This window comes from Sinohyriopsis cumingii, chromosome 15, assembly GCF_028554795.1.
Source record: "Sinohyriopsis cumingii isolate HCF-2022 chromosome 15, ASM2855479v2, whole genome shotgun sequence".
Classification (NCBI taxonomy): Eukaryota; Metazoa; Mollusca; class Bivalvia; order Unionida; family Unionidae; genus Sinohyriopsis; species Sinohyriopsis cumingii.
In genome coordinates, this window is record NC_142975.1 from 33,512,281 (window position 1) to 33,527,189 (window position 14,909).

Consider the following 14,909-nt stretch of genomic DNA (forward strand, 5'->3'; position numbering starts at 1 on the left):
AATGGCAGGTTGTTTGGTAATACACATCTGAGAACAATATGTATCAACCAGTCATTAAATTACTGGATGATGGGATTACCTAAATGATCTTAAGAGACCTACTGTTACTCCCACCACCCTGGTAAAGGTTCCGGAGTCCATGCTAGACCAAAGGAAAGAGCTTGAAACTGAAAGACCTCCTTGCCAAAACAAAATTGCAGGAGTTTCCTTTGAGCTGGAAAGATGGGAATAATAATCATTTGGTGGTCTGTGAAGACCACCCAGTCATGCTGCCTAATGGCAATACTGACTGTCTATCTCCATCCTGTTCTTCATGAAAAATTTGTTTTGATGAAGAGCAATAAGTAGACAATATTTTTCATCAAAACTATGAGGACCTGTGAATAGAATATCATACATTAAGTGTTTGTTTCTTGTTACCCCTGATAGAGGCCATTTTCAAAAGCATGTGTACATATTCGGTGAAGGATGCCAATTTTGCCTGGTGAAACCAAATGGGAGTCTTTGACAAATATAAAGGGTCCCTGAAGCAACTAGACTTCTGAAGTAGGACCTAGTTTGGCACCTAATCATGCATCAGGCAGATGTGGAGTTGGCAGAAGATGGTGCTGAACCCATCGACCAACTACCTCCCTTGCCTTTTTCTTCTGATCAAATTATTTTTTAAAATATTTTCTTGATCGATGATGTAAATATAAAGGAGACAACAGCATAAATACAGAAAATATTGATTTGAGGGAAGAAATTCAGTCATGAATAATTTAAATTTGTGGAAAATAATGCATTATGGTAGCACTGACACAAATTGTGAATCTAAACAATACATTATCGTATCAAAATTTGCAATTTATTTACTTTTCCTTGGAAAACAAACTTGGTTATTTCTTTAATTTCTCATCTTAAACTGCCGTATTTATTACTTCTTTGTGATCTCACAGTTATCACACGTAAGTGCATTTAAATGGCTCAACAAGGGGAATCTGCTAAAGCTTTGATGTGCCCAACATAATAACAATATCAGTAAATTTCATTTAGAATGAGATTATTTCACAGGTGTCATGATAATTTAAGTATGTAAAAGTAATGAAACTGAATTTTCACACATCATCATGTATTTGATATTAAATATGAATAAATATAGTCCATAAACTTATCAATACAAGCCATGTAAGAAACTCTTATACTAGAGAAACAAAAGAATAAATAAATGAACACTACATGTAATATTTTGTAAACCAGTCAAACATCACATAACACATTACAATCATTGCACTTAAAAAATGGTGGAATGTTCTTTCATCAAAAATGGTGGAATGTTCTTTCACTAGAAAAACGGAGCAAAATCATAAAGATTTTGAAATGAAAGATATAATATATCCATTATATTTCAAAACTATTTAAAGTTTTTTCACCTCAAAGCGCAGGGTCCACATTATACCTTAGAGCTCATTAAAAATCAAAATACAGTACCATATATATATATATATATATATATATATATATATATATATATATATATATATATACATATATATATATATATATATGCTTATAAGTCAAGTAAAACTAAAAACAACAAAGATCCCAATCTGCCAAAGCACAATGTGTTGGCAAAGCCGGATCTATGTATTTTGTCCTTAAAAAATGCATTATGCAACAGCAATCTGGATCTGTGCAGTTTGCAGCTGGACTTGATTTATAAGTGAGTATATATGGTAAATAGTGAGAAGGGGTCTCAATGTCTGACTTTCCACTCAATGGTAAAAACTGAACAATGATCTCTAATTACTAAGCACAGGAGGTATTTCACTTGGCTTTGCATTAGTATCAGTAAAAGTGATGTAATAACAACAGCATTGTGATGAAAAACAGAAGATATCTTACAGCTATTTAAAAAGCATTTTATATTGGAATTTGTGCAAATGGCAGAATTGATGAAATGGGTAATACAAAAATTCTTTAATTGGCTAATTGATAATAATAATAACAACAACAATAATAATAATAATAATAGTAATAATAATAATAATATTAATAATAATAATAATAATAATAATGTGGACTTAATACAGTGCCTAATCTTTAGAAGATCAAAGTGCTTTACAACATTAGATAACACAAAAAAACATTTGCAATGACAAGATTACAAAAACAAACACCATGAAATTACAAAACAAAATGTAGATGTTAGGTTTCTTTGGATGTCATGCATTAGTTGGTTTCTATCTGTCATACAAAGGTTTCTTTTCTTAGTGATCAGAGGTGGAGGGTTAGGTCTGATACTTTGAGATGGCATATGATGCAGAGGTGTTCTGATGCAAGTTCATGTGACACAAGTGAAGACTGTAGAATATTATTATCAGGTCTATGAAGAATCAAGTCTCCTATGTGACCATGTTTATGGGTGAGTTGGCTAACTGACTGAGGTTGAAAATGTGAATAGAATCTAGGAGTTTTGATGTGTATGGCTTTCCAGGACAATCAGGTGTGTATGTGTGTGTGCAGGGTCTCCGCTAGGCTTCACATTTGGTGAAAGAATGTTCAAAGTGGCACTATTTTTTACTGACTGGGGTAAGTTGTTGGCAACACATTTTTAAAAAGTACATTTTTAATTTTTCATTGATATAAGCAACTCTGGCCACTTAATACCTGTTTTCACTATCTGCAGCAGTCAGTGGATCATGTCGGTATATGATGAATAAGACATTATTTGAACATGACTGCAGCTAACTACAAGCTGTCAGTTGTTTTTGAGAAGCAATTAAATGTGATTAGTAGGAAATAAGGAATGACTGATGGAAATACGATATCGTTGAACAGGTCGGAAAAAGTTTCTGTATCATTTGCACATGTTTATTTATGTTGATTGCAAACTAAGTGTGAGATACACTTGGGACTGCTTAGTGTTTTAGGAATTATTTACTTTGATAAGACGTTTCTGTGGTCTGAACTTAACTGAGTAACACAGGATGCCACTACAAGGATGCCAGTTGTTGACTATAAAGGGCCCCAAGTCACTTATATCAAAGAAAAATTAAAAATTTACTTATTAAAACAAGGCTGTATCAAGTACAATGAATATGGCTAATCTAGCTCTGAAAAATAAAGATTTATATCCAGCTGCATTTGAAGCAGCTACCAGATTACCTGTTGCCCCTATTTCTACTGCAGACTGTGAGAGGGGGTTCGGTTGCCTGAATCTGATAAAAATAAACTTACGAAATTCTATGGGTATATCTACTCTGAACAATTTAATGAGAATTTCTAATGATGGGCCCAGTGTTGAGAATTTTTCTTTCAGGAAGGCATCTAAAAACAGTCTTGGAAAAAAATGAGGCAGATATTGATGAAGTGTCAGTGACATTGTTCATAAAGACTAAGAAGTATTTTGTATTATCAGTAATAAAGAAACATTGTTATTCATTCTTGCTTTGCAAATTCTATACATTCAACTTCACATTTATATAATGATATTGCTATATTTATTAATAAATATTCTTGTTTTTAAATGTAATAAAAACATGAAAAAATTATTTTATTGTCATGTTTATATAGATTAAAAAAAGAGCCAATATAATAATATACATATATTTAAGGCCCTGCATCATGGCAAAAAAAGGGCTCCTATGGCTGAAAACTGGCTCCACATTTTTAAATTTGGCAAATTTCATTGTGCAAGAATAATATTTCCAAGGGAATGCAAACTGAGTGTGAGATGCACTTGGGACTGCTTAGTGTTTTAGGGATTAAGTCAACCATACTGCTAGGATGTGTGTGTGCGCAATTTGTATTTTTAACGTAGCTTGAACAATTTTTCCGTCATACTGCTAGGATGTTTGCAGTGTGGCAGTTCATGGTGATGTCTAACACCAGGGCATCATACGGCAGACATGTATCATGATGTCTGACCCAGTCACATTCAACAGACTGACCAGTCGTAACACTAACCTCTTAATGATGAATGCCTAGCGAGGCAGCTGCTAGTACCATTTTTATAAGTCTCTGGTATGACTTGGTCAGAGCTCGAAACAGAAACCTCCCACATCTTAAGTGGATCAACTTTCCACTTATGCCAATGAAGTGGTCTTCAGGACATTCAAAGTGAAAACTGAAATCTCCAAGAATAATGAGGTTGCCACCTATTGAATTTCCATATTTACCTGATTACTAATCCCCATGATCAATCAATAGGCATATGCATGTACCTGTCGACTCAAAGTTGCACAACACAGTGATCATGATCAAAAAACATAAACTTACATGTACTAGTAATCTGGACCAAAAGGTTGTATGTTCAAATCTTACCACTGGATTTGGCTGAGTTGGCTACAATTATGTGTATTTAACTTAATTTCCGCAGTACTTTGTAACCAAATTGTGTTGCTGCACCTTAAAACACCGTAAACTCACTAAAACAAGTGAACAATATGTTTAACTGATAACTGGACTTTCGATGTTCTACTATGTAACCTTTTGTTTTGCTGTTTCTTTGGCTTTCTCAGGGTCCCAATCTTCACCTCTCCTGTAAGCTAGCAGTTCTTCATCCGTAGGGGCAAATTCCTGAAGGGATATAAAAAGTAGGTCTTCTGGTTAATTGCATATCCTTTCTCTAAGTAGGTCTTCTGGTTAATTGCATATCCTATTTCGTTACTGCATGACATCACAAATAAAGACTTTCTTATGTGCTTGCAAATGTTCAACAGCATATTTATTGAAATCTACTTTCATCTAAGCACCCCTCATACAAGCTTCGGTCACAGGAATGCATGACAATTTTGAAAAACACTGCACATAAGTAAGAACTATGTCTAAAATGTCAAATGACCATTTAATAAATAGCAAAAGTTAATGAGGAAAAGTCTGACATAAAAAAACAATACATATACACACACACACACACAAAATCTGGATCAGCATAATAATTTAATCTTCAGATTGCACAGGGACAATAACACTGTGAAACTGGCTCTGGTGGATACCACCATATTAAAGCATTCATTAACCAAGGACATTAGTTAAGATCCCACCCCACCCCTTTCTTAGTTTTACTTACAAATGTAACAATTCTATAAAGGGACCTGTTTACAGAGGTCTGCGTTTAAGACCTCCCCCCATCCCTCTTCTTAGTTCCACTTACAATTGTAACAATTCTATAAAGGGACATGTTTACAGAGGTCAGTGTTTAAGACCTCCCCATCCCACTTCTTAGTTCCACTTACAAATGTAACAATTCTATAAAGGGCCCTGTTTACAGAGGTCAGCGTTTAAGACCTCCCCCATCCCTCTTCTCAGTTCCACTTACAATTGTAACAATTCTGTAAAGGGACATGTTTACAGAGGTCAGCGTTTAAGACCTCCCCATCCCCCTTCTTTGTTCCACTTACAAATGTAACATCTCTATATAAGAACACCAATCAATGAAAGGCAAAATAATTCATTTTTTTTATACGTGACCTGTATAACTGTTTCATGATAAATGATCGAGTGCAATATACAAAAAATACCTTTTTCCAAACCATCACATATCTTTCTTGTTCCTCCTGCCCAAAGGAGAATGAAGTCAACCCTGCAATATCTGCAACCTCATGCCTGAAACAATAAATAGTACAATATCTTACATTATTTATATAAATATTACTAATAAAATTCAAATTTTCCATTAGTATCATCTGCCTGTAATGATGAAAGCACATAAGCAATATTTAAAGTTTATCACAGATAAAAACTTACCAGTACACCATTTTTACATTTGCCCTGAATGTTTCATTCCGGTAACTTGAGTCCTTCCAAACTATTATGCACATCTTAAAAATAGTTATCAACACCAAATATATATGTTGATCAATCTAACAAGTTTTAATTTTAAATTGTTTTCTTTTCTTTGTGTTTTGACTGTTTGTCTTTTTACTTACAGGTTCTGCAAGATAATCTTGTGTGCTGTCACAGTTATCACTTACTATCATTTTCAATGTGCAGATAATTGATTGCTCCAATACTGAATCCCATGACATGACCTGTTAACCTCTCACAAACGTTCAGTAATTGATTAAAACAACTGTTTCAATTTCAGTGACATCTTTACTAAATAGATTTTTATTATTTATAAAGATGTAAATTTAACCAAGATGCATACATTATTGATATGTGTATTTCAAGTTCATATCGTAATACCATTGTTTTAATTCAGTAAATCATGAAAATCAAAGTGCTCAGTATAGTCTAAACTTTATTAATTTCAAATGACTTTTGTTTATGCTGTCTTAGAGGCAAATGAATTAAAAATATATAACACAACTGTAAATTGTTACTGTTTAGAAGTATACTGTTGTACATAATAATTTTAAAGTTTCGCTCTGTTCATGAGATAAAAACATGAAAATACATGCTTGGAAGCCACTGTTTTTGCATCATTTTACTAATTAAAATATATACCTTCAGCTCAATGACTCAAAGTAAAGATTCACTGAAGAATCCGAAAGATCAAGATGATGTAGACATATTTTTGGGACCAACCAACATTAAAGTGCAGATTTTCAAATTTCAAAACTATATAATCTGGTGTTCAGTGCTTCCTACATAAACATAACAACAACATACAACCAAAGTTGCTCTCCACCCATGTTCAGCTGATCATGTGGGTGACCACAAGTCATTATCCATTCAAGTTTCGTCTAGGTTTTGGAGAAGGAATAAGTCTAACTTCAATATTCAGATGGCCTATATGTTAGAATCAAAGCCCACATTGACTACTTGTCACAATTATCGATTAAAAAATCAAGAAACCATTGCAAGATTTGCAAATATTTGTGATAACCATGTCAATATCTGGACACTCAGTATATCGGAGGGAAATGGCAGCCATAAATGATGCCTGGAGGTGTGTCTAATTTATGCTCACTGATTGGTTAATCAAAACTTAGAATATCCCTTAGCATAAAGCTTCCTCACTTCAAAATTGGTCACATTTATGACTCCCATAAACTTAGAACATCTTTTGATATAAGCATGAATTTACAAAATCTATTGGCCCAATTCCTGGGTCAAGCCTGAATTAGCTCAGAAAAGCTCAGGTTTAGAAGGGACTTGCAAAATTTAGAGAGAGACAGTACGCAAGCAATGGGTCAAGAGGTTGTCTTCCAGCAGTAATGCTTTATATTCTGCAAGTTTTATACCCTGAGATTTTGCCTAAGTACATATATCAACATCTTTATTTATTATTTATATGTACCATATTCTTCTTGTACATAACCAGATACAGTTTTTATCTATAAGTCATTCCCATCTTGTAGCTAATGTGTAGGTCAGTACCGCATTTTTTCACTTAGATTTGATTACGTGATTATTTATTATTATGCAAGTTTTGATGCATAAGCAATTAATATTTTAACTTATTAGTTACATTTTTGGTTGTAATGTTTGTACATATCTTGGATTCATCAATATTCAAGTTGGAACCTAAAATATATGACAATGTTGTCATGTAATTGAATTTACTTAATATTAGTTTCTATTCATAATTTAACACTGATATAATTTAACCAAAGTCTATTTTAAAATTTAACACTGATATAATTTAACCAACGTTTATTTTAAAATTTAACACTGATATAATTTAACCAAAGTCTATTTTAAAATTTAACACTGACATAATTTAACCAAAGTCTATTTTAAAATTTAACACCGATATAATTTAACCAAAGTCTAATCAATTTCAATTGTGCTCTCCACTTTAAATGTCATCCAAAACTTCCTGATGAAAATCATCCATTGCTATTGATGGCCAGGTACTAAAGGTCAACAGGTCTAACATAACAAATACCATGATAGGACAAACTGTTTCAATACATGCAGCATTCCTTGTGAAATCACTGTGAACAAGAGTCAAACTGGTTTGTACTATATTACCTCGTCCAAAGATGTCCACATACTTAACATTGATTTTGCTGTGTTTCCTACGTTGAGCTGACTGGAAAACGTAAATGTTTTTGCTCTTCTAACGATGTCTGCATTCCAACCATTTCTTATCTACATGTCTTATGTATTTAGTTTTGATAACTTCAATTATTAGAACATTGTTTAAGGTGCCAAGAAAGATAAAAAAGAAAACAAAAGTTAAAAAGAATGCAACTACTTTATAATTTTCCAAAATTTTAACTTGTTCATTTTTATTTACTCAAGTCTGGGTTATTATGTTTGAGGCAAACTCCAATTTCCCAAGGCAAGACATTTTTTTTACGAATCCCTGGTATAAGACTCTGACACTTATAACATGGGGCACTTTTATGGCTTCACTAAACAGAATTATAAAGAAGTATTTGGTTACAAATATCCATTACACCTATTAGAAAATAACTTACAGAATGGCCCTGTAGACTTTATCCATTGGTTCAAACTTTTTCTTCTGTAAAGATCCATCTTTGACAAATTGTTGTATCCACTTATGAATCTACAAATAAAACCAGATCCACCATTATTACTGATGCCATTCACATCAATTTATTGTAATGTCTGAAGCAGCCTGACATCTGTGGATGGAATAAATATAAATAAATCTATACGTAAAATAAATAAAACCTGATACCGACATAAATAGAAAAATTTTGAGTCATATAATTTGCAGTAAAGAAATAATAATACCGTATTTTGTCAAACTAATTAACTCACTATATCACAACATCAGTATTTTCTCACTTATTGACACCCAGTCCAGAAATAATTGCTTATGAATTGTAGTCTAATCAAAGGGACCTTTCTCCATTACACTATTATCTTGGTAATGCTGGAAGTACAATGTTATTTAATAGGTATTTAAGTCCAAGGTCATTAACTTCACCAAAACATCATCCTGGTAAGGCTGGAAGTATAATATTATTTAATAGGTATTTAGTTCCAAGGTCATTAACTTCATTAAAACATCATCCTGGTAAGGCTGGAAGTACAATATTATTTGGGGGCATCAAGTGGCAGAGTGGTCTAAAGCGCTCTCCATTACGGATCACTGCCATCTCACCTCTGTGTGGGTTCGAGTCTAGGATTTGGCCAATGTGTGTTTGTGAGAAAGCTTGTCAGTAGCTTCTCATGGGTTGGTGGTTCTTCCCGGGGTTTTCCCTGGTTCTTCCTTCACCATTAATACTGGCCGCCATGCATAGCCTATTGTGTGCTGAAAAATGGCATTAAACCCCACACCAACAACAACAACATTATTTAATAGTATTTAATTCCAAGGTCATTAACTTCATTAAAACATTATCCTGGTAAGGCTGGAAGTACAATGTTATTTAATAGGTATTAAATTCCAAAACATAAATTGCCATATTTTTGGATTATAAGCCGATATAGGCTGAAAAACACAACAACCATTCTGAAAATATTTACTAAGGTACTCATTGTCTGCTAACAAGTCCGTTTCCCATTTTTTAAAAAGATTTTATTACACTAGATCCCTGTTGATATTATTAAATTTGTTCTCTGTGCTATGTTTCACTGTTGGACTCTAGTCCAACATACCTATCCGACCTCACCCATGTGTACATACCAGCAAGATACTTATGCTCCTCTTCTGACAATCGTATATTCATTATTCCCACTAAGAAAACAAAGTCATATGGACAGCGTTCTTTTGCATACCAGGGTCCAGCAACGTGGAATGAATTGCCCACTGAACTTAGACACAAAGACACAGTGATCACATTCAAGAGGGCTCTCATAACTCACTTATTTCGACTACAAGAACAAACTAAAGACCTAATAAAGTTTCCTACCTTAAATATTCTCAGCATGTTTTTTAATGTTTTCTAATTTCATGGTGTTTGTTTTTGTAATCATATCATTATATGTTTTTTATCTTATAAGCATTGTCTAATGTTGTAAAGCGATTAGAGCTTCTAAAGATTAGGCACTATACAAAGTCCTCATTATTATTATTATTATTATGGGATAATCTAAAATTTTATAGACAATAATCAGTGGATATGCAAGAATAAATACATAAAGATGCACTATAACTAGCAAATTATTATGTACCTATTACAATGAAAAATATATATCAGTGTATTATAAAAGATAACTTTTAAATTGCAAAATATAAATTATACTTTTGTCAACTTGTATGTCTGAATCTTCAAAGTCAACTTATGTAATGCTACCAGCTCTAAAAAAGACACATCATCAGTTGCTTCCATCTAGATTAAATATTTACCAGCATTACAAAGTTTAACATACAACATTTTCTTCTAGTAATTTTATTTAAATTTTGGGCACAAAGTTTGGGGGGCCCCGAGTGGCTGAGTGGTCTAAAGCGCTCACCGTTCCGGATCACTGCCATCTCACCTCTGTTTGTGTAGGTTCGAGTCCATTGCTTGGCTAGCATGGGTACGTGGGAAAGCCTGCCAGTAGCTTCTTGTGGGTCGGTGGTTTTTCCCTGGGTTTTCCAGGGTTCTTCATCCACCAGTTATACTGGCCGCCATATATAGCCTATCTTGTGCTGAAAATGGCGTTAAACCCTAGAACAACAACAACAACATAACAAAGTTTGGTTTTCTGTGGTTGAACAGGAATTAGGTGTTACAACTCTGGTCATAAATGAAGTAACAAAAAGAAGCAAATCAAGAAGTTTTGGAAAAATAATTTAAGTATTAAAGTTATAAAAATGTGAATGTAAGAGTAACTTACAGTGTTATGAACTGAATTCAAAATAATCATAAAAGGTTCTAAAAACTCCAAAATAATTAAACGTTCCAAAAGAATTTTAGATCCTTGAATGCACTGGTAAGCCAACAGTCCTAGGGTATCAAAATGGCATTTGACTAATTCACAATAGTAACAGAATAAATATTTTAGTACAATGAGCACTTTTTAGTTCCAATGAATATTCTAAACAAATGTTTCCTCTCAAATAATATCTAAACACAATATAAAAGACTAATGTTACAACAAGAAAATAAGAAATAGAATAAAACTTTACAGGTCCACATACATGTATTTATATACAAGCATAGCAGTTGAAAACACATCTTGCTTCTACTCATGTGTGACAATTTGCAAATACCCCACATCGAATAAGAACCTACGTGACCTAACCCATCCAACAGGAAATAACATAATTCTTCTAAGAACCCACCTGACCATCCCAGCCAATGAAGAACTACCCCAAACTTGTCATCATATTTACTTCTAATATTATTAGTAGCAATTTGATCATAGTTATTTATAGACCCTATGCCATCTTGTCACTCTTAATATTCTTAAAATAGAACCTATACACATGTACAACATTTTTCTATAGATAATCACTACAACTTACAGTCAGGAATATAATTTACAAACATTACTGATATACATAAGGCCTGACTGTCCTTTCAGCATTAACAAGTGCTCTATCTGCCCCCGTCCATAGTTTTGAAACGGCTCATAGCCCCACCCTAAAAAAAAAATACACTAAGATCCCCATTTAGGCTTTCCATGGTAGCTCTGTGGTTTAGGTATGGAACCCATGACAAGAATAGTGTGGATTCAAATCTCACCATCAGATCAGCCCAGATCTACATGTACTTTAATATTTCCCAGTATTTTATTTTTAAGGTCATGGGTTTCTTTGCTATTAGCAATCTGATTACAATCAGGTCTCCAGTGTCCTGCATGAAGATCTGACAGTGACTGCTTAGGGGTCAAGTTCTGGTGACCTATGTTCATTATCATAATCTCTAATTTTATCAGCCAATCAGATGAAGTCTAATATCTTTGCCTTTGGGAGACTGAGCTGTATAGCTGAAGAGCATCAGTGTGTGCCTATTGATCTGATTCATGTTCTCATTTCTGAAAGCTGCATTTCCACTGGCTAATTCAAATGTCACCAAAACATGACCCTTAAGTGGGTCACTATCAGATCTTCACCCAGGATAGAGGAGATCTGATTTTAATCAGATTGTGCTCTTTGTAAATAAATTTACAAGTTTCTGAAAAGCGAATTTTAAAAAAATACACAAAATAGTTTTAAACAAATCTACAGCTAATGGAAATTAATATAGAAAATTCCAAAAATAATGCATATACTTAAAATAAATAATTGTTCAGGCACTTTTAATATAGCAATTGTTCAGTGGCTTTGGCAAGGTTCTGATTGCCACTGAGTTTAAAGTTTCTTGATAAAGATTACTTATTTCTGTCAAAAAAGTGTGTATGTTTTTTTTATTTATATCATAGCTTTAAAAAAAATTCATTTATATTGCTATGCTGTCTACAGTGTGGCAGTTTATAATGATGTCTAGCACTGGGGGATCATGTTGCAGACATGTAGCATCATGTCCCACCCAGTCACATTATCAACATCAGGCTGAACACTCTTAACACTGACCTCTTACTGCTGAGTGCCAAGCACGGCAGCTGCAAGTACCATTATTATAAGTCTCTGGTATGACTCAGCTGGGGTTTAAATCCATGACGTCTTGCATCCATGGTAGACACTCCAATCACTTAGACCACCGGATAGGTTGATTGTCAAAAGGAACAAACAATACTATGTTAACTGTACTGATTGTAAGGTATTCTGTACACAAAACAGCAAATTCATTCTGAAGATGGGCAATGTGAGTAAAGCCAAAGGACACAATGTAGCTGATTCATCCGCAATGCTAAACACACTCCATTCATTCATTTTCAAATAAATCATCCCTCTGATTTATAATATCTACTTTGAGCAATTCTTGTTATATTTCTATTTTATACTTCATCATCTTAAATTACTGGTTATTCAGTTTAACCCAAAGATGTATTAGTTTCCTAATTTATATCATCTGTTATTCATTTTAAAACCTACTTGAATTGTATTTTAGCTTTTGCAGGTAAAAGGGAGACAACTGCATAATCATAAACATGATTCCAATAATCCTGACAGGTTACTTCCCTTACTTCAATATATGAAAACTGGCACATACAAAATGTTGCTTTGTTTTGTTTTTAATCATGTCTGGTCAAATTTTATTCAAAGATTTTGTTGAATTTGCCTTTCGCAGTTATAGCCATGCCTGATGGCAGACTGACATCATCTGTATAGATTTTCCAGGATGTATATGCCAGACCAGCCTGGGTCTGTTACCATGGTGTGTCCTTGGGCAAGGCACTTAACTCTACTTGCCTTGGTACTAAATAATCTACTGTTTTTGCTGTCCCATAAAGCACCAAACCAAGCCAGGGTCTTTTCTATCAAATTTGATTGAATTCATTTGGGTCCATATTGAAAAGTCATGTAAAGTTTATTTAACTTTTTAGTCAAGGTGGACATATTCTGATGTAAAATCAGCATCATTTGAATAAAACTGAAAAGACCATTGTGTCTGGATGCTTTCTCATGTATTTAGTCAAATTCTATTGAGAAGTTTGTAAGGAGATCCCATTACATGTTTTTTCTACTTTTGGCAACTTTGATCATATTGGACAGTACACAGATGTATGACCAAATCAACAAAAGTATCAACGTCTCCGGTGGCCTAGTGGTTAGAGCGTCTGCCTCGGATGCGGGTTCGATCCCTGGCTGAGTCATACCAAAGACTTACAAAAATGGTACTAACAGCTGCCTCGCTTGGCACTCAGCATTAAGAGGTTAATGTTAGGTCTGGTTGGCCTGGTGTCAGGATAATGTGACTGGGTGGGACATTATGCTACATGTCTGCGGCATGATGCATCACTATAAACTGCCACACTGCAGACATTGTAGCGATATGACTGAAAATTTGTTAAAGCTACATTAAAAATCCTAATCACACACACAAAAAGTGTCATGGTAAATGTCTAACTTTGTAGGATTATAAGCAACACTGTACACTGTTTGCATATGCTATGGGAGTATACTCAAATATTTCTGCAAGATTACTGACAATCTTTTTTTCAAAACACAACAGTTTATAAAGATTTTGGGAGTAAAAAAATCATGTTTTTAGCTAGACATGTCATGTTATGCATGGTATGACAGTAATCTTGTAATTTTAATGTTCATTGTGGCTGCCAGATCAGCACCAACTATATACCATGATTAGTCCTCTTGTGGCTGCCAGATCAGCACCAACTATATACCATGATTAGTCCTCTTGTGGCTGCCAGATCAGCACCAACTATATACCATGATTAGTCCTCTTGTGGCTGCCAGATCAGCACCAACTATATACCATGATTAGTCCTCTGGTGTTGATATAGCTTTCCATTTAGAATGAATAACCTATCATGGACTGAACATATCAAACATATCAGTAAAAAGGTCAATTCAAGTTTGTGGCTTCTCAGTAGGATAAGACATTTTCTCTCTGAAAGGCACATAAAACTACTTTATAACAGTTACATACAACCCTGTTTAGACTACTGTAATGCAGTATGGGGTAATTCAAATGATAAAAACATAGCAAAGCTGGCACATCTTCAAAAAAGAGCATTAGGGCTAATATCAATCCAGAATGAAAGCAAGGAAAATTTAGCTGGTAAGTTAAAAATATTACCTATTAAAGACCGAATCTGTTTGCGAAAAGCCAAATTAATGTACAGGCTATCCAATAATAGTGCTCCTGAATATTTGCAATCACTATTCCACTATAAGCTACCTGGCAATACTCCCCCTGGCGATCCATGTCTACCAAACAGTATAAGATTCCCAAACCAAATATGGAGTTATTTCAAAAAAGTTTCCAATACTCTGGAACTCTGGAATAGTATTCCAGTTGAGATTAGAAATGCCCACTTTATTTCCTTCTTCCAAACCCAATATATTCAGTGGGTTTAGAGATGCAGCTAAAATAAAAAAATTCCTTTGTGTGAGGGCTTCAAGGTAGATTAGTTCTTAGCTAATTGGTTACCCTCTTTAAATAAGTCATTATTATTATTATTATTATTAATATATTACATGTATTATTATTATTAATAGTACT

General features: G+C 33.9%; 1 protein-coding gene across 1 annotated transcript in view; it reads right to left on the reverse strand.

Moving 5' to 3' along the window:
• Nucleotides 1–14,909, reverse strand: part of LOC149781571 (sperm-associated antigen 7 homolog) — a 47,422-nt gene that overhangs the window by 11,795 nt on the left and 20,718 nt on the right. Inside the window, exons 3-5 of the mRNA XM_089935612.1 lie at nucleotides 8,358–8,446; nucleotides 5,505–5,589; nucleotides 4,471–4,560 (exon numbers count right to left, since the gene is read on the reverse strand). Coding sequence (XP_089791738.1) covers nucleotides 4,471–4,560; nucleotides 5,505–5,589; nucleotides 8,358–8,446 — 264 coding nt within the window. The remainder of the gene's footprint in view (nucleotides 1–4,470; nucleotides 4,561–5,504; nucleotides 5,590–8,357; nucleotides 8,447–14,909) is intronic.